Source organism: Aythya marila (genome assembly GCF_965140915.1).
Source record: "Aythya marila genome assembly, chromosome: 3".
Classification (NCBI taxonomy): Eukaryota; Metazoa; Chordata; class Aves; order Anseriformes; family Anatidae; genus Aythya; species Aythya marila.
The window spans coordinates 33,441,771-33,461,050 of record NC_139044.1 but is presented as its reverse complement, the minus strand read 5'-3'; the positions used below and the strand labels follow the sequence as shown (position 1 = coordinate 33,461,050).

Below are 19,280 nucleotides of genomic sequence, written 5' to 3'. Positions count from 1 at the left end.
GCGCCCGGCCCCCCCTCGGCCGTGCCGAGCTCAGCCGTCCACCTTCTTGTGCAGGTTGAGGATGCAGAGCAGGCAGGTGAGCAGGGCCTGGCGGCTCTCCCCGGAGCGCAGCCGGCGGCCCAGGCGGCGGAGGGGCGGCAGGAGGCGCTTGCGGGCCAGCAGCAGCAGGCGGCCGAGCAGGGCGCGCAGCAGCGGGGCGGCGAGCGGTGGGGCGGGCATGCTGCCCCCCGGCTGCGGCACGGGGAGCCCTCGGCACCGGCACCGGCACCGGGAGCGGCGCCGGGAGCGGCTCCGGGAAGCGCTGCCCGGCGGGGATGCTGCGCGCCGGGGCGGCTCGGAGCAGGGCGCAGCGCGGAGCGGGGTCACCTCGGCTCCCCGAGGCTCTCTCTCCGCGTCCCGGGGAGCTTTCCCCCCTCGTGTCCCCGCTCTGCCTCGCTTCCCACAGGAGCCCGTGCCGCTCAGCAGCCCCCACGCGGACCCGCCGCCAGCCCGAGTGGCTTGGATGCCTTCGCTGCGAGGGATAACAACGGTATTAAAAAAAGCTCCCCAAAAAATCCCCGCAGCCGGCCGCCCATTTAAACGCCCCCTCCTCCCTGTAAGCCACACCGCCGACCCCATCTGTCGGGGTGGCAGTGGCGGGGTGGGACAACATCTGCCCACCGCAGCGACGTGGGCTGCGGGGCAGGCTCCTGGCTCCTGTTTCACCCCCGAGCTGGCAGCCGGCCCCAAAAGACGCCTCAGCCATCCCCATAGGGACAGGAGTGCCGGGGCAGGGGGTGGCACGAGGCAGCGAGCACCAAGCAGTCCGTGCCCTTCCCCTTCCCGCCTGTGTCTTGTTCCTGGTGGCTGCCTGGCTTCGTTTCCTCCCCTCGTTGTTCCCTCCAAGAGCCCAGCCCGCAAGCCCCTGCTCTTGGCTCCTGGTCAAGCGGAATTTAGGAGAAGGGGGAGACACGAGGCCCTGAACGCTGTCCCTGTGCCCCAGCCTGTGCCCGGAGAGCCCCATCCAGGCGGCGCAGGCAGGGTGACCTTTCCCAGCCCCGCAGATTCCTCCTGGGGAGCCGGGGACGGATGAGGGAGGAGGGCTGGCCGTGCCTCAGCGCAGAGATGCCACGTGCCTGAATCAGAAGCAGCTCCGGGCCCCGGAGCCGCACGGACCGGGGCTGACGTCAGCCCCCGGGACCGGCCTCCGCTGCGCTCCGAGGGCTCCTGCGCCAGCAGCAAGAGGAGCCCCGGTGGAGGACGCGGGACCTGAAGCCTCGCTGCAGCCGTGATGGGGTCCGTGTGTCCCCGGGAGGGAGCCCGGCCCCGATTTTTATCGGGGAAGCGGAGGGCGCAGCGCCTGGCCTGGTGGTGAGGCTCCTGGGGCTGCTGTTCCGTGGCTGACCCCAGCCGGGCTGTTTCCTCTCTCCGTGCCCTGATTTCCCCAGCAGGTACGTGGCGAGGGGAGAGAGCAGAGATCTTCCTCCCTGGGGAGCTTCGCCCATCGCTGGGGACAGCCCGAGACACGCAGCCGGTGGGGACGGGGAGCTTCCCATCAGTGGTGCCCACGGGGGCAATCCCCGGGGCTCGGTCCCAGGAGAAAGGGAGAGAGTGGCCAGGCACAGAGGTGACACTGCGCCTTCCTGGGGACATTACGTGGCACGGAGGGTGGGGAATGAAAAACCCCTCTGGAGCAGAGGGATTGCAGAAACCTGCGTCTTCCCGGGGCACGCATGCGGGCGGCAGCGCAGGCGGCTGCTCCAGCTGGGCGCGGGGCAGGGCCCGTTTGCCAAGCTGCCGGGGCTCCTCAGGAGGCCGCTTTGTTGTGCCAGCAAACACCAGAAAAGGGGCGCCCAAGTCCTGCGTGCCAACCTATGGCTTGGATCAGGTCCTTCAGGAGGCGCAGAGCCCTGCTGCCACCCGTCAGTGCTCCACGTAAGCAGCGGGGACACGCAGGGCCCCATCCCATGGCCCACGGTGCGGGGAGACGGCTGCGTCCCCTCCTCACCTACCCCTGCTGCCAGCTGCGGGGACAGCCCCGGAGCCCCAGGAATTCATCAAATCCCTCTCTTGGTGGCAGCTGTGCCAGCAGGGGTGACCAGCGAGCGGGAGGAATGCAGGCGCTGGGTGCCGGTCGAGGCAGGCCCTATAAATAGTTTGTGTAACACACCGTGCCCGGGCCCCGAAAGCATTCCCCGTGCTGCCGGCAGCTGCTGAAAAAGGCCGAACCCAGCAGCTGCTGGGCTGCATTCAGCCCCCGGGACCCCCCAGCCCTCCCCGGGGTGTCCCTTGGGCTCTCCAAGGAGCTGGGTTGGCGCAGGAGGAGGGGAAGGGGGCTTTGTGGGGCTTTGTCCCCCCTCCAGCCCCCCGCTGGCACAAAGGGCCCTTGTGCCAAAGCCTGGGGCAGCTGCTGGGGACAGGTGGGGACGGCCACGGGCAGCTGGAGGGGGACCCCCGGGTGGGCGAGCACCCGGGAGGGGCTGCATTGCAAGGGGGGGGCGAGATGAGCCCCGTTGTGGGATTAATTGGCAGCTGGGCCCCCACCTGCTGCCCCCTCCCCGCAAATGCCGGGGATGGGGAGGGAAAGGAGCTGCCAGCTGGTGGCTGCGGGGAGGGAGGGAGGGGAAGGGCTGCCGGATGGGGACAGCTGGCACCCCAAAGCCCCACAATGGGGCCAGTGTGCGCGGCCCGCCCCACCGAGGACGAGGAGCAGGGGGCCTAGAGGAGGGACGCGGGGATGGGGACACCCCTGTCCCACGCTCCGAGCCCCCCCAGGGCCCCAAAGGACGCCAAAACCCCCCCAGCAGCCTCCCCAATGCCCCTACCCTGCAAGGAGGAGGCCGAGCCGCCCGTCCCACAGAGCTCGTTTTATTACCCGGAGCAGGGTTAGGGCGGCGAGGAAGCGGCGCTGCCGGGGGGGCAGCAGTGGTTATTGCTGCAAGCCGCCGGGGAGGGGCTGCCTGCCTGCCCCCCGCGGGCCCTCGCCCACCGCCAGGCTGGAGACACCCCCTTTCCCCTCCCCGGAGGAGAAGGTGAGGACGGAGAAGCGCAAGGAGAGTGCCCATGGGGATGGAGGGGAGCCCCCCGTGCCGTGCCACGTGCAGGGGGAGCCCCCAGGAGTTCAGTGCTTACGTGAGGGGGGCGAAGGGCAGCGGGGTGAGGGGGAGGTGGGGAAGGCCACGCAGGAAGGAGCCCGGGCTGGGGGAGGCTGAGCAGCCGGGGCTCCACGCTTTGGTCGTTCTTCGGGGCGAGGGGCGCGAGGGAAGGGTTTTAGGGGGCGCAGAGCTTCCTCCTCCCCGCGGCCTGCCTTCCCCAGCAGGGCAGCCCTGGCTTCCCAGGACCAAGCTGCCCCTGCCCGAGCAAGGCAGGACCTGCTGATGCCCTAGAGCAGGCGACCCGAGCCCTCCCTCTCTCCCCACAGCTCCTCTCCCTTCGGGGCAGCTGCCCCCAGCTTTCTGCCCCCCTGGAGCAGCTGCGGTGCCCCCCAGCCCCCCCCCTGCTGCTCGCCCTCCTCCTGTTGTGGGGCGGGAGGTGAGGAGGGGAGAGGGCGGGCGGCTCGGCGTGGGATGGAGCGAGGGGAAGGAGCTGGTCCTGCGTGCAGGGACCCCAAGGGAGGCACGTGGAGGGGGCCTGGCCCGCCGGGCTGTCCTAGGCACGGCCATCACCCTGGCTCCTAGCCACACATCGTCAGCAGCAGCCACTGCGAAGGAGAAACGGGGTGAGCAGGGGCCGGCACGCACCGCCCCGACACCCCGCACGGGACCTGCAGCAGCTCCCTGGCCCAGCCCTCGCTCTTTTAGGGGTCCTTCCCCTACCCCCGGGGACAAAAGGCCTTCCCCCACCCCCCGCGGGTGCCCCTTTCGCTCTGGGGTCACCCCTTTCTCTCCACCCCCCGCCACCTCAACCTCTCACCTCGGCGAAGTTCATCACGGCGCTGCCCGTGCCCTCGGGGTCCATGCTGCGGAAGAACCCTAGAGGGGCACAGGGGCAAGGTGAGCAGCCCGTCCCCTCGTCCGCCCAGCCGTCCCCGTGTCTGTTTGTCCCTCCCCAGGGCGGCACTCACTGAACATGGCCTCCAGCTTGACCAGGCAGCAGACGAAGTTGTCAAAGTCCACCCCCATCTCGGCGTCGGCGTAGCGGGCCACCACCACCTGGTGCAGCTTGTTGTTCAGCCTGAAGCCTGCGAGGCAGAGCGCTCAGCACCCGCGGGGGCAGCTGGGGAGGGCCATGCCCCTCAAAACCTGAAGGGACGGGGCTCCTGCAGCTTCCCTCTCTGCCCCACACCTACCCGCCGACTCCAGGGCCATGCGCATCTCGTAGGCGCTCATGGTGCCCGACTTATCCAGGTCGTGCTGGCGGAAGATAGTCTGCAAAAGGCACCGCCGAGGAGGTGAAGGGCAGGTCCTCCCCCGGCCATCATCCCCAAACCCCCGAGGGGCAGCCCCACTCACCAGCCAGCTGCGGATCTTGTTCCAGAGGATCTGGAACTCCACCAGCCCCAGGCGGGCGCTGCCGTCCTTCTGGGAGCAGAGGGTCAAGGAGAAATTGGGCAGCAGAGCGCTGGAGGAGCAGAGCAGGCACAGGCAGGGCAAAGTGAGCAGATCCCGGCCTCTTTAGGCGAGAGGAAGCGTTTCAGCCACGCCGTGCCCAGCCCTTTTTTCCAGCTTCCCCTCTCCATCCTACCGCACATCAGAGATCAGAGCCTGCCAGCCCAAGGGAAAGCTCGATGCTTAAACCAGCCGTGGTGCCACTCACCAGCAAATTTGGCTACACGTTGCCTGCAGGGAGCACAGGGCTGTGATGTGCAAAAACAGGCTGGCGTGCAAACGGGATGCCGCAGGGCATGGCCGGGGAAGGGCTCGGAGCCGCTTCTCGGAGCCCGTGGCTCCACGCAGCCATCCCTGGAGCACCCTGGGTGCAGCCACGAGGACTCCTTCCCCCTTTCCCCAGCTTCCCAGCCCTGGCACGGCCGGGCAGCCAAGCCCCAGTTCCCACGGAGAAGTTTCCCAGGCGCCAGGCTGCCTGCCAGGAAAGCTGTCCCCTGCCCGCGGCGCCAAGAGGATACATCCATCAGGTTGACCATGTTGCGGCAGGAGTCCAGGCTGAACCCGTCCGTCTTCAGGTCTTTGTCTGAGGAGGAGGAGGAAGGGATACGTGCATCAAAACACAGTATGGGGCCCCGGGGAACACAGAGGGGAAGGAGGGCAGCACTCACGCCTCGCGATGACTCTGTTCAGGATGGTCCTGAGCTCAAAGACGCTGATTTCCATGTCCTGCAGCAGCAGCAGCAGCAGCGTTAGCAGCACCCTGCTCCCCACCCCACTCCTGCCCACCTTCCTGCCCACACATCCCTGCCTTATTCACAGCACAGCAGGGTGCCACCACGTGCCCTGCGTGCCTGCAAGAGCCTGGGCCACGGCTGACCTCCCCTTCCCCAAAATCGTGCTCCCATCACACCCTGGGGACAGCTGGGCTGAGCTGCAGCATCTGCTTTTTGGCGGGTGGTACCAAAAGCCCCCAGGACATCACCAGAGTCCCCAGGAGCCCTTTTTTAGGAAGCCCCTGCTCTCTGCAGCCTGATGGCCAAGGGTCCCGTCCCCTCGCCACCCCAGGGCCCTGCCGGGGGCTTCCCAAAGCTTGGCGTGGCACGGCCGTACCCACCTCCCCTGCCAGCTGCTGGAACATGTTCTTGAAGCCATCCTCAATGTCATCCTCGGTTATCTCCTCCTGCAGCCAGAAAGGGAGCTCAGCGCTCAAACACAAGGCCCTGCCCTGCCTCCGAGGCTCAGGAAGCATTTGAGGGGGACGAGAAGCCGCTCCCAGCGACACCCCAAACCCACAGGGCCACCTCCTGCCCACAGCTCCCAGCCCCAAAGCCTCGGCGCCAGCTGAAGGAGAGCGGTGGCCCCTACCTCATCGGCCAGATCTGCAGAGATCTCCTCGTCCAGCTCCCTGGGGGGCACAAAGGGGGGAAAAAGAGTGAGGGGAGGGCTGTGGGGTCTGGCTCAGGGGCATGGGGCACCGGGCCGTCTGGTCCCGTAGCCAGGCAAAGGTGTGGGAGGTGGCAGAAGGCCCTGCAGCGGGGACTCACGCCGTGTCCGACTGCTTCTCGGTGAAGACCCGCAGCACGAAGTCGGCCTCCTTGTGCGGCTCGAAGGTGGAGGGCACCACGATGTACTCGCCGGGGGGCAGCCGGATCTGGTTGCTCACCTCCCGCAGGTTGATGAAGGTCTCGGAGCGCGCCCGCGACTGGTTGCGCAGGAAGAAATCCTTCTTCAGGTGCACGTTCTGGCTGCCCTGGGCCTGGGGGAGAGGGCACACGAGCTCGTGGGCAACAGCCCTGCGCGACGGGGACCTGCAGGGTCCCCATCCCACGTCAATCCGCCCAGCACCCTTCAGCGCCGCCAGCCCGCTGGCAATCCCGATCCCCAGAGCTCTGGCTGAGGACGTACCTCCTCAGGAACCTGCAGGGAGGAGAGAAGAGGGAAAATGAGAACCCCACGACCCGCACCCTCTCTCTCAGGGCGCCAGGAGGGGTGCCCGAGGTGCGGGGAGGTGGCGGCGGGGTGGGGGTTACCTCGTAGACCGCGAAGCCGATGGTGTGCATGTCACCCCCCAGGCGCCGCTCCCGCCGCCGGTGCTTCTGCATCAGGGCCACCAGGAAGCTGCAGGCCACCTCGTCGTCCCCGGGGTCGTCGTCCTCCTCCAGCAGCTTGATCTTGAACTGGGGGTTGATCCAGAAGGTGGCTGCGAGGAAGGAGGACACGTGGGTGAGACACCCGGCGTGGTGATGCCACCGAAGGTGGAGCTGCTGGGGGGTGAGGTACCTGGGTGATTCCTGCAGCCCCCAGCAGTGCTGCCCCGGCGCCACGTGCCCTCGAACACCTGCGTGTGCCACCTGCTGAGCTCGTCCTTGGTGAGGGCGTCGGGGGTCAGGTTGCAGATCTCCAGCCTGGAGAACTCCCGCATGAAGTCGCGGAAAGACATCCTGCGGGCGAGCAGGCAGGGGCTGAGGCCAGGACACGGCTGGGGAACGCAAGCAGCTCTGGATTCAGCCACGGCTGCCTTTACTAGGTGGAAAGAGTCGATGGGAACCACCCCAAAGCCCCTTCTCAGGGCGGTGAGCTGAACGCTGGGTGCCCTGTGGTGAGCTAAGGCTCACGAGCCAGGCTGTCTGTGGTGGGGGTGGCACCCCTGCAGCCCTTCACCCCATGAACCTCGCTCTTTGAGCCTCCAAAACACCCCGCAGCACGGAGTCCCACAGCAGGCTTCCAACACCTGCCTGAGCTGCTGCTCACCGGGAACCCCTTCGTTTTCATGGTTTGGTAAGAAGCAGGTAACTCCTTCCTGCTCACCCTGCATTTCCAAGTGTTTGGGCTCCCTCTTTGGCCACTCGAAGAGTCACAGCCAACGTTTTGAGAGAATTACAGGGTGCCAAGATCACCTACACCGAGCAGCCACAACTCATTTAAAGCCCAGAGCTGGGTTTGTGCCATAAGGGATGATTGTCCTTCTTAGGAATTAGTTAGTGCTTCATTTCCTTGAGGGAAGGGAAATCATTAACTAGACCAGGTAGGAAAACGTTACAGGCTTTCTGGTAGTGGAAACACAGATGACAAAGGCAGGTCACGAGCTTTAGGAGAAGCACTAAGACCTCTCCTGGGCTCCTCTGCTCGTTCCCAAGCTGGATGCCGAGGAAGAGCAGCCCTTCGCTCTGGCACTCACCAAAACTCTCCGTCCTCCATCTTCAGCTGGAGCTCTTCCCTGTCGCTGGGGTCGATGTTGTCCCACTCGGGGGAGCTGGAATAATCAGCACAGACCATCAGACTCCTCAAGGCGAACTGAGACAGCCTCGGTGCTGCGTGCTTCCCCTCAGCGGTGCCACGCAGGGCACGTCCCAGTTGCTGTGTGCGCTCCCAGCTGGACTCACCCATCGCTCCAGGCTCCCGTCCACTCCACCTGCCCCCAGGGGTTCCTGATGCGGATGAGCTGCTCCTGCTGACCCCGGTAGTTCACCTGCCAGTCATCAGATGCAAGAAGTTAAACCCGTGCCACTGGGCACGGCGTTTTAGGGCTACTAAGGTCTCCCTTAGCCAACTCACATCTCTGAAGGCTGTGACGGAATAGGCATGGCCCTTCACCAGCTTCTTGAAGGTCACCGCTTCCATATCAAAGGCACTTGTGATCTGAAAAGAACGTGCAAAGCTCAGCTGAATATGGTTAAATTCATGCAGGTCGATCCCCACCCTTTTTGAGGGGAGTCCGAGAGACTGCATGGAGAACGACTCATGCTTTGTAATGCTCCAGCCAAGGGAAGGAGCTCCCTGTACTCAAACGCTGCTGACTGAGGACGATTTAAAGACAGTTTCTCCATCAGGGGACCCTGAAGACCCATCACGAAACCACCCAAACTTCAGAAAGCATAAGAAAAGGTTTCGTGCTTCCCCAGACACAGAACTGTCACTAGGCGCAGAGATTGTGGGTTACAAATCTCCGAAGAGGTTACGCAACGCATCACGGTGGCGATTTGCAAACTGAATGAAACTCGAAATGAATTGCAAATCCAAGGGGTACGGCTGTCAGCGGTGACGGGGATGATGCCCTGTGTTGTTTGTGGCTGAGAGGGAGCAGATGACAGAGCCCACCCCAGGTGATCTGCAGATGTTGACCCAAGACTTGGCCAGAGCTCGAGGCAGACCCTTGCTCAGCAGCCTGGCTCCAGCCGGACATTTCCAACCCCAAGCAAGAGAGACCGTTCCCAGGCAGCAGGGCGTAGCCTCCGTGCCCACGGGCGCTCTGCTAGGAGGAGAAAGGAGTCGCCTCCCACCCGGCGTCCCGGCGAAAGCCCTTACGTCGATGGAGCAGCCCAGCAGGGAGCCCCTCTCCAGCGCCTTGCGGATGATGTGGCCCATGTTGCGCGGCGCCCGCTTGAGGTCGTACATCTCCGCCACGCCGCCGGTGAAGTCCTCGAAGCCCTCGGTGGTGCTGCCCCCCGAAAGCGCCTCGTAGCAGCCGTTCAGCCTGAGCGCGGGGCAGCGAGAGGGGCACGTGAGGCGACGGGGACACGTGGCGCTGCCGCTCGGCCCCGGCCCCTCCGGCCCCGGTGCCCGCTGCCGTGGGACTCACTTGGCGTAGGCTTTCTCCAGCAGAGCGCTCCAGAACTCAGTGCACTCCGCTGAGTGCACGAAGAGGAGCTCCCCGTCCTTGGTGGGCAGCAGGTCATCCACCACCACGTCCACCCACTCGCCGAACTGCCAGATCTGGGGGGGAAGACAGGGGTGAGCAGGACGGAGGGGCGCCCTGGGCGTGCCCCCAAATGGCCCGTCCTGCCCCCAGCCCACCTGGAAGTGGAAGATGCCGGCGTAGTCCTCCTGGAAGCTCTGCCCGTGGGGCACCACGCGGTGCAGGAGCTCCTCGTTGAGCGTGAGGGAGCCGATGGCAGCCAGCAGCCAGCAGTCACCTGGGCAAGGAGAGGAAAACGGCGAGGAAAACGGCGTGAGCCTTCACCAGGGGGTGGAGGCGGCTCGTTCAGCCTGCACACATCGCGTGGGGTCTCTGGGTGCCCTGCACCAGCTGCCCAGCTGGCTGTGTGGGTCTCGAATCTCTCAGGTGTCTCCACCAGCAGCCCGTTCCCCTGCCACACGTCCAGCTTTGGCAGTGAACCTCGCTCCTAGCCCATGCGGAGTACCAGCAGGTGCTCGGAAAGCAGCGCTAGCTCAAGGCAGAGAGGCAACAACCCTCCCTGGCCAAACAAACCTCCCCGGCCTGTGTCAGCACCAACACAGTCAGCACCAACTGCCCCTCCCGCAGTCCTTTGTCTAGACCTGCCTGCATGCCCTCCGCGTCTCAGGACAGTGAGCTCTGCAGGGCGAATTTGCTTGGCATGTAAAGAAAAGTTTTCCCCTGTTTTCAGTCCCCAAGCGAGATGTTTAACACCGGTGCCCTGGCTTCAAGCTGCAAGAAATAACACCACGCTTCTCCTTCCAAGAGCTCTTAACCACAAGCGCTGCTCGAGGCCAGCACTCGTTTTTAAATTCTTTCCCTCAGTTTCCCCTTCCTCTTTCGCCTCTAGAGCCTGTCATACATCAGCCCTGAGCCTGGGTAACCTGTGCGGGGCTGTGTTCAGACAAAACAGCACTTCAAACTCTGCCCTCCTAGTGACCGACTGAGAAACAGAAATGCTCCGGGCTGTTACACGCTCCAGTTACCACCGCAGGTTTGTCCAAATTGCTGGCTGCATTCAGTGTGGTCGGTCCTGAAACCAGCGTGCTGCGCTAACGTGCTCAGCTTGATCGGGATCAGGAAAACGTTGCTGAAGGCAGCCAGATCTGGTTTGGATAGCCCCAGGATTGCAATTACCAGCCCTACCAGCCCTTCTCTCCTTGCCTCAGCCCCTTGGCTTGGGTGACACCCCTGGGGAAGGCGTATGGGGCTGGCTGCACACGGAAAGGCGCTGCTCCTTGGTCCCAAACCCAAGGACAGATCCCCAGCACTCACCCAGAGCCCCCTGGCAGATATCTGTCCGGGTTGCACCGCCAACGATGAACTGAGGGTCACCCACCAACTCCTGCAGGAGAAGGAGAGAATCAGACAGCGGACCTCAGCGGTCGATGCTCTCCTGGGCACCGCTCTGTTTCCTTGGGTGAAGCACCCGGGGACTCGAGCACGGCGAGGAGCAGGCCAGAGCCAGGCTGCAGCTTGGCAAACCGCGTCAATGCAGATACTGCAGGCGAGGGACAGGAGCCCAACGCGCGGAGCAGCGAGCCCAAAGCTTACCGAGGGGCGCTTCCACTCCACCCCCCGCGTCTTGCTGGAGTGCGGCCCCAGCTCCTTGAAGCCGAGGGCGGAGGGGCCGGCCGGGAACTGGGGGTCCCTGAAGAGGGTCCCGCTCTCGATGCACTCCTGCTTGAGGGCCTCGTAGTCCTGGTTGAGGTACTTGACGGCGTTGTGGTGCTGGCCCACCCCCTCAGCTCGCAGGCGGTCCCGCTCCAGCCGGGCGGCGATCCCCCCGAAGGGCATCATGGCTGGGCACCGGCTGCGCTACCTCCGCCTCCGCTCCCTGCGGAGAAACGGGCACCGTGAGGCTGTGGCAGCCCCCACAAGCAGGACCTGGCTTCGGGAGCACCTCCCCAAGCCCCGTCCCAGCGATTTAAGCCTCTCCCTTGGAGGCTCGAGGAGCTTGCATCTGGCTCCCGGCGCCGCTTTTTGGACTCGCAGAGACCTTCCCCATCCCGCTCGCTGGCTCCTCCTCGCCCGCCGGGCTGTTCCTCTGCCTGGAGAGCCTGAGCATTGAGTCAACAACGGGACGGGGAAGGGAGGAGCGCCTCGGGGAGCCGCGAGGCCCCATGTCATGTCGGGTGGAGAGGGAAGGAAGAGGCAGGACGGGATGGCCCTTCCTCAGCGCTGGGTGACGCGAGGAGGGGCGCAGCGGGACGGGGTGCAGGCTGCGGGGCTGACAGCACCGGCACCGTGAGCCTCAGCCCCTTCACGCTCCAGGCTGAGCTTCCTTTGGGGACGCGGGCACGGTGTGGGTTATTCTTAGCCCTGTTACTGCAAATACCCGCGGAGGTCGTGGCGGGCGGCAGGCCGGGGTCACGCAGGCGCAGAGCGGGGAGGAAGGCTGCGGACCCACGGGTGGGACGGGGGCGTGGGGGCGGTGGGACGCGGCGGCGGGGGGCTTCCCCAGGGTGATGCCGGGATGCTGCCGGCCCCACGCCAAGCAGGGAAATGCAGACAGCGGTTTGGAGAGGATCCCAGCCCCAGGCTGGCTTTCCACGCCACAAAACGCCCAGCCACAAGCGGGGGGCTCTGCGGGGCCGGCCACCAGAGCGGGACATGGCACCGGGTGGGCAGCGCCGGGCACCACCTGCGCGGAGACACCCCAAAATCCCTGAGACCCCCCAAAAATCCCAGAGACCCTCCCAAAACCCCAGAGACCCCTCCAAAATCCCGGAGACCCCCCCCAAAAAAAAACCCCAGCCCCCAAACCCCACCGCCACCCCCCGGAGGACGCAGCGGGGAGGCGCACGGCTGGGTCCCCCCACGGCGGCCCGGGGGACACGCAGGGACTCACCGCTCGCCCCCCACGGAAGCTGCCACCGCCCTGCCCGGCCCTGCCCGGCTCGGCACGGCCCTGCCCGGCTCGGCACGGCTCGGCCCGGCGGAGGGAGGGCCCTGGGATGTGGCTGTGGGAGGTGGCGTTCAAGGAGCAGCCCCGGGGCCGGGCTCCCCGCTCGCCCACCCACCCCACGCGTGTCCTGTCCCCCCCCTCCGTGACTCAGCGCTGCGCTATGCGGGCGGTGCCCCCGCTCGGATCGGTTCAGCCCCAACCTTGGCAGCCCTCTAAGCGGCTTTGTGGTGCCTCCCCTAATCCTTCCCTGCGGGAAGCCAGGTTTTTTGTCCCCAAGTGGGGAGAGAGCCAGGGGTGTGCGTTGGGCGCCCTACTGAGCACCACGCACCCTGCTGCTGGGGTGATAGCTGCTACACCCACCCCGACCCCACCAGATGCAGCCCCCCATCCACATTTAGCATTGGGATGGACATGGAGCCTTGCAGGACACACCATGAGGGCCCACAGGCCCTGTGGAGGGTTTGCAGACGCAATAGGAGCCTGCCAGGCCCTGGTCCCGTGCAGCACGCATGCTCCCAGCCCTGCTGCAGCCTCCCCTCGCTGCCAGCTCCCCCCCGCTGCGCAAAGGAAGACCACGAGAACAATAGCTCCTTTTTTTTTTGTTTCTTTTCTTTTGTACACAAATATATACAGGGTATTATACACATCTCTACACAGACAGTGCCAATCCCAACGCAGGTCTCCGCGGGCAGCGCCCCAGGGCTGCAGGCACAGAGACCGGGGCACCCCGGGCAGGGTGGGGGGCACGGGCACGGATATAGGATCAATATCCTCCTTGCCCCAGCCTGGGACCCGGCGGGGAGCTCCCATCTCACATGCCCACCCCTGGAAGGGCTGGCTTCAAACACCACGCTTCTCCACACCAGCACATGCTCCAGCCCCGGCCTGCCCTCTCCACACCTCCAGGACCCACATTTCATCCCCTCCACGCCCCCTTTCCCTCTGGGCCTGGGGATCCTATAGAGAGGTGTACAGGGACGTCAGCTCTACCCTCCCCGGAGCAGCCCCGTGTCTCAGGATCCCCTCTTCTAACAGGGGATGAGGGGAGATAAGCCGGGGGTGGTGAGGGCCTGTCCCCGCAGCGGGGCCGGGGAGGGCTGATGCTCCTCTTGTTCGGGTCCGTAAAGTGCTTTGAGCTCCAGGGCCAGAGTTGGTGATTGAAAAAGGTAAAACCCCTGTCCCCTGGCCCCGTCAGGGCCTGCAGGGCACAGCTCCAGCGAGCCAGAAGAGCAGGAGCGGGCCCCGCAGGCACTGGGCAGAGGGAAGGGGCAGTGTCAGCGATGAGCACCAAACAGGATGGTGGCAGGGGGCTGAGGGAAATAAATATAGCTCAGTAGCAGGGAGATTTATTATTTTCCTTTACATTTTACACAAGGGGAGGAGGGGAAAGCAATCGAGGGCAACGGGTGCTGACCAGAGATCTCCTCGCAAGAACCTCCACATGGGTGCCAGGGGCTCCAGGCCACCTCTCCTGCCCCTGTCCACCTCCGCAGCCACCCAGGGCCCCTCTCCCATCCTTCTTGTCCCCAGGACACAGCTATCACCAGAGAGGGGACACAAGGGGCAGAAGCAGGCAAGGAACAGCCCCAGGCAGGTGAAGCAGCCCAGGGCTGCACAGGGCCAAAGAGCTGTAGCCTAAACCCTTTTCTCCCCTCTCCATAGCACCCAGGAGACCCCCAAAACAGCCCTCCTGCACCTGACCCTGCGGTGCAGACACAGGGCAGAAAAGGGATCCACGGTCTGCCACAGAAGTCAAGTTACTTTTCGCTCGAAAGGGGAGGAAAAATGTGCAAAAAAATGCCACTTAAAACGATGCTGCAGTCCCCAAGCTGTGCCCTCGGGGAGCAGGGGGCACGATTTAGGGGAGAGGCTGCCTGCGCCTTCTCCTGCCTGCGAGAAGCACCCTGGGCACCCCTCACCCTGCAAGGGGTTGCCCCCGTGCTGCTCCCCCAGCAGTCCCCCAGCAGGGTGAGGCTGTCACCTGCCCACTGGGGGACTTCTCCATCACCCCCTCCCCAGCACCTATAGCACGTCACCCCACCGGGACACGCGGGCACGGGGAGGAGGGAAGGCAGCACTGCACGTGCAGGTGGAACAAAGCTACCCCATCTTCCTACGGGGGGCTTCCAAGACATCAGTTAAAGCTTCGTTTGTCACCTTCCTGCAAATCTAATAAATTATTAGTGTTTCTGTTTCTCACCAGGAGGACGGGGGACAGAAGGGGCAGCCAACGAGGCCTCAGCGGTGCCTCTTGTCCCCAGAGCCCTCCCCAAAGCACCCAGCCTCCCTTCTCTCTCCTGGGGTGCTGGCAGGGTCATGGTCCCTTCCTCCCCAGCCCCTGGGGGGTCTGCGGTCCGGGTACGTGTTAACGAAGGTAGCTAATGAAGAGCAAGCCCGCAGAGCGGCGGGGAGGTGGAGGCAGGGAAGCGGAGAGCCAGGGCCAGGGCCCCTGCCCTCGCTGAAGGTGGTGGCCCCAGGGGTGGGCGAGGGCTGCGGGTGGCCCCCTCCCCATCTCCGCGCTCCCTTGGGTTTCTCTTGGCCGGTCTGGGTGGGCGCAGCCTGCCCCGCTCCTGGGCCTCCATCCCCTCCTCCCTCCTGCCCTCCCTCCGCAGTCCCTACTGGCGGATCTCGTTCTCTATCAGGCTGTCCTCACACGACTGGAAATCCGTGTCGTTCATGCCATCGGCGGTGATGAGCTCCTCGTCCTGCGACCCCTGCTCCTCCGACTCGGTCGCTTCACCCTCCGGGGAGGAGTCCTGCAGCACTTGGGCGATGTACTTCTGCTGGGGCAAGGGGGGGAGAGCAGAAACACGGTGAGCACAGGCAGCTGTGAGACCTCCTCGCACAGTGCAAGGAGCAGGTTGAGCATTAAGGAGCCCGAAGATGCTGAACGAGGAGACCGAGCAGTTGGATTCACTGCCCCAGCCGAGAGGGAGGCAGAAAACACACACGCAGCACCCAGGCAGCAGAGGGAAAGGGGCAGGTATGTGAGCATGGGGGGTTACAACTCATCACCCAGCTCAGGTGAGCGACACCTGCCTCCCAGTCCTGTTGGGAGATTGTGGGTGCTGCCTCAGGAAGGCGAGAAGCAAGGAGAAAAAGTCTCGGGATGTTGCCTCCCCCTTTCCTAAACCCAGGAGAGCAGCGCGCCAGGGCAGGGAGGTGGGGACAGGAACTCACAGTGGATTTGGGAGCCGGCAGATTAGTGGCAGGTCTCCCGTTCTGCCTGCTTTCTATGGTGTCCACCTCTGTGTGTTCGATCTGGAGAGGGAAAGGTGAGATCAAGAGAAAGTCGAGGAGACGCATTTGTAGGAGCCACACTCCAGCAAGGCTGCCCTTGACCTCTGCACAGGTACAGGAGCAGCACACACGCGGTAAAGGTTCCTTGGGAACCTTCGCCACGAAGCTGGTGAAGAGATGTCCTGCCAGGGAACAGGCTGGGACATCCCAATTTGCCCCCAGGCCCATTTCACTGCTCGGCTGCACTCCCAGGGGAAGGGCCCCCAGGCAGCACCCCAGCTCACCTTGTAATTGTGAGCGCTGAGGTATTTGAAGTGCCCGAAGCAGACGTGACACAGGCAGATCACGATGGTGATCACGAGGACCACAAAGGTGAACATGGAAGTAGGGGCCAGGAACCCTGAGGCAAATAAAAGCCAACGTTAGGTTGCCAGAGCCCGACGGACAGGGGGAGGCCACCTGCAGCCCGGCTGGACGCCTCCCAGCCCAGCGCTCACCCGTGCGCACGGTGGAGAAGAAGAGGAGCCAGAAGAGGCAGAGGATGGGGGCAGCCACCACTTGGTTCACGGCCCCGGAATGGATCTTCTTGTCCAACTTGGCAGGCAGGTAGGCATAGTACAGGTTGTACCGGTCCACCAGGTGCTTGAGCAGCATGTACATGAGCCCTGAGGGAGAGAGAGGGGAGAGGTGGCAGGAGGGAATCGGCCTCTTTCCCAGCGCCTCGGGGCAGCGGGAAATAATTCACCCCAAAGCAGGGAGGCAGAGGGGTGTCGCTTACCAAAGGGGACGATGATGGGGCAGGTGATGCTGTAGGTCATGACCACGGTGAAGACGCACATCATCCAGGCGTACGCAGCCCCAAACTGGAACTCGTAGGCCTGGTGCTGCCGGAGAGAGCAGAGACTCATCTGTGGGGTCGACCCCCAGCCCTTGGCGAGCCCCAGGGCGCACGGCCCCCGGCACAGCGCCTTCAGGGGGAGACCCCGAAACACCCCCAGCCCCACCACTCACCCGCTTGACGTTCCTCCGCTCGGCGGCCGAGCGGGCCAGGCAGAGGCGGATCATGTACATCAGCAGGCCGGGGATGCGCAGCAGGTCCATGGCGTTGCCGATGAAGGCGGAGGCGATGACGTAGTTGACGAAGAAAGCCCCGTTATCGGGCAGGAACACGCACCTGGGGAGCACAGCAGGCTGCAGGAGATGCTCCCCTGCCCCGCCACGCACCCCGGTCCTGGGTGCCGCCTCTGGAGGCTGCCAGGAACCTCCCCCCCCCCCCCCCCATCCCCGCTGCAAAGAAGGGGCTTTCTTCCCTGCCCCACTTACTCAAATCGCACTGTGGCTTCAGCCAGGAATTTTTTGTCGAAGAGCCAGCGGAAGAACACATCCAAGCTGTGGGGGAAGGGGGTGGGAAGAGAAGAGAAACAGTCGGAAGCGGCAGCATAGGGACATAGACATGCAAATGTATGGAAACTGCTCTAAAAAGGCCCAGAGCTCTGACCACAGGCCTTATTGTTCCCTCTTGGGATATGTCATTGGCATTTATGTAAATCAGACACTGGGAAAACCAGTTACAGGACGCAAAAAGGGATGCAAGACTTCCCATTCTCACACGCGTTCTCCCGTCACCCTAATCCCATCAGTATTTCCCTCTCTGCTCCTGGCAGAGGTTGTTTTGGTTAAACAACACTAGGTTACTGACCACAGGAGAAACCACTCAGGTACACGGTAACCTCAGGCACAGAAATAGGAAAAAAAACCACAAATCTCATTCCCCCTCATTCTATATTTTTTTGATATAGAACTGTACAATCCTCTGGCACCTCTAGGGCCAGGATTTCAGCGGAGCACAGAGATCCCCACGCAGCAGCGGGACTGATTTTGTCCTCAGAAAGGAGCATGACCTGTTTGCTGGGACACAGCCAAAACGCAAATCCTGGGAGAATGTTTACCTGCCTAGGGCACAAGGTTAAAAGCAGCAGGGCATTTTAAACCTGACGGGGAAACTTTACGGTAGTCACCCCCTGCAATGAATGGCGATTTTTCTGTGTCTCTGTTGGAGGGCTCCTCTATTCTCAAAAACCACCCGATTTAGCCACCGAGGGGCTGTACCCTGAATTTATGGGATGTAGATTCCCCACCCCGCAATGCATAAAGAACTCCCTGTCACAGCAGATCCCCCCCATCGTGCTTCCACCTCCCAGTTTTCCTCTCTTCTGTCACACAGCTGCTCTGCTTTGCCCCCAGTCAGTGCTGAGCCCATGCTGATTCCTGGCAGCCGAAGTCCCCCTGTCACAGGACATTTCTATAACCCCTGCAGGAGGATTTGGGGCTTGCATCCAGCAGGATTCACATTTCTGCAGCCTACAAATGGGAAGACCACCCAGCCGAGCAGTATGATGTCCTCAGTTCTGGCTGAAGTGGGGGAAGTTGCTACTTTTGTGTAAAAGTGAGCGCACGTAAAACAGATGTGGGAAGAGTCTCCTTCACCAGCAGGCCTCAAGAAGGCTTTTTATGTGCATCCATCAGCCACCTCAGGGTTTGTTGCCTTTCTAGGAACACCCAGGGAAGGGTGACAGGGACATTTGTGCAAGCAGGGCGAGGAGGCGTTGCAGGAGGACCACCAGAGGTGCATCTCAGCCCTCTCCACACTCCAGGTCTCTGCTTGCTTGCCCTTCCCTCCACACCTACCTGCTCAGGCCCAGCGAGGGCAGCAGCAGGACCATGAAGATGAGGAAGGTGTAACACTTGTGCATGGTGGTCCTGTTCTCTCCAGACCTGCGGGCAGAGAGAAGGCCATTAAAATTGTCACTTTTAATGTCACTTTTTTTTTTTTTTTTTTTTTAAATGTCACTTTTAATTCCCAATTGTTACTGGGAATAAGCAGCTTCAGTAATCTGCAGCTGCCAGAGACGCCAGGTGAAAGGAGCTTATGTTCTCACACATGGTGAATATGCCCCTTTCCCTCCAAGGTATCCCTTGGAAAAGCTATGTCCTACACACGGGTACAGGCACACCACACCTGCACGCTCACCTCAGCCACGCCTTCCCTTACTACCTCCATTTCTCATTACCTTTGGCCCCAACTCCTCCCAGCCTTCCTCTTGCAAACGTACATCAAGCTCCGCTCAGATAACCCCAATACTGTGCAACACCCAGCGAAGGGCTGGCAGAAGAGCAGCAGACCCCAAGGTGACCAAGAGGTGCCACAAGACACCACGCTGGGGGTGGACGACGGGAATTGAAGCGAGAGGAACCAGTCAGCAGCTTTCCCTCAGCGGGGAGCATCAAGATGCCAGGCACTGGCTGCTCTTACCTGGTCCAGTGTGCTTCGAAGAAGGCCGAGTAATACACGATGGTGGGCAGCAGAGCTGAGAAGCACCACAGCAGCAGTGTGGGGAAGAACTGCGTGATGATGGGGTTCTGCAACGAGGAAGAGAAGAGACCACGCGTTACACGTGATGTGGCAGCTCTCGTGCCCGTCACAGAGCTGCCTTTGCTGATGCAGAGTCCCCAGCTGCCACTGCACCCTGGCCAGGCTTAGCACCCCTTCTGGAGGCTGGGAACACATGGCAGGGTGCTGGCCCCTTCCTGGGGGACATCCCTCTTGTTCTCAAGGCTGAAGGGACCTGAGGCACGCTGACAATCTCACTGCCCCTTCCCCTGCAGGGGCTGCTGTGCCTCAGGGTGGTGGGTTCAGTGCTCCCCATCCCGTGCCCTTCTCCGAAGGCCTTACGTTGAGGTACTCCACAGGCTTGGTGACGTTGAACTTGTCCATCGTGGTGATGATGATCGCAGGGGTGGTGAGGAAGAAGAGGAGGATGAAGAGCACCACGTTGATCACCAGGCAGCGGATCCACCAGATGAAGCCCCGGATGGAGAGGTGTTCCCTGGGTGGGGTGAGGGGGGAAGAGGGCATCAGGAACAGCCACAC

At 63.2% G+C, this 19,280-nt stretch overlaps 2 protein-coding genes across 6 annotated transcripts in view; both read right to left on the bottom strand.

Moving 5' to 3' along the window:
• Positions 1–3,111: 3,111 nt before the first annotated feature.
• On the bottom strand, positions 3,112–12,191 carry CAPN11 (calpain 11). Its single transcript, XM_082757945.1, has 22 exons — positions 12,053–12,191; positions 10,756–11,038; positions 10,477–10,546; positions 9,321–9,439; positions 9,106–9,239; positions 8,832–9,000; positions 8,082–8,165; positions 7,910–7,995; positions 7,705–7,779; positions 6,807–6,967; positions 6,557–6,726; positions 6,432–6,443; positions 6,071–6,282; positions 5,892–5,931; positions 5,641–5,706; positions 5,195–5,252; positions 5,045–5,109; positions 4,431–4,499; positions 4,268–4,346; positions 4,043–4,159; positions 3,892–3,950; positions 3,112–3,679 (listed from the first exon to the last, which is right to left on the bottom strand). Exons 2-22 carry the CDS (start codon positions 10,999–11,001, stop codon positions 3,653–3,655), a joined length of 2,118 nt encoding a protein of 705 aa, XP_082614071.1. The 5' UTR covers positions 11,002–11,038; positions 12,053–12,191; the 3' UTR covers positions 3,112–3,652.
• Positions 12,192–12,635: 444 nt separating this feature from the next.
• The window catches only part of TMEM63B (transmembrane protein 63B), a 26,112-nt gene continuing 19,467 nt past the window's right edge, over positions 12,636–19,280 (bottom strand). For 3 of the 5 annotated variants that reach the window (XM_082757487.1, XM_082757488.1, XM_082757489.1), the window contains 10 exons: positions 19,083–19,236; positions 18,663–18,769; positions 18,038–18,124; positions 16,673–16,738; positions 16,361–16,523; positions 16,128–16,233; positions 15,847–16,014; positions 15,634–15,749; positions 15,290–15,370; positions 12,636–14,892 (listed from right to left, as the gene is read on the bottom strand). In XM_082757487.1, coding sequence (XP_082613613.1) covers positions 14,725–14,892; positions 15,290–15,370; positions 15,634–15,749; positions 15,847–16,014; positions 16,128–16,233; positions 16,361–16,523; positions 16,673–16,738; positions 18,038–18,124; positions 18,663–18,769; positions 19,083–19,236 — 1,216 coding nt within the window. In that variant the 3' untranslated portion in view covers positions 12,636–14,724. The remainder of the gene's footprint in view (positions 14,893–15,289; positions 15,371–15,633; positions 15,750–15,846; positions 16,015–16,127; positions 16,234–16,360; positions 16,524–16,672; positions 16,739–18,037; positions 18,125–18,662; positions 18,770–19,082; positions 19,237–19,280) is intronic. The other 2 variants (XM_082757485.1, XM_082757486.1) reach the window with 2 other exon arrangements.

Bases quoted from the DNA above. Each gene is read 5' to 3' on its own strand.
- CAPN11 (XM_082757945.1), bottom strand. From the start codon at position 11,001: ATGATGCCCTTCGGGGGGATCGCCGCCCGGCTGGAGCGGGACCGCCTG. The intron at 10,547-10,755 runs GTAAGCTTTGGG...CTTCTCCTGCAG, and splicing joins TGGAGTGGAAGCGCCCCTCG to GAGTTGGTGGGTGACCCTCA. The intron at 9,001-9,105 runs GTGAGTCCCACG...CCCCGCGCTCAG, and splicing joins CTGGAGAAAGCCTACGCCAA to GCTGAACGGCTGCTACGAGG.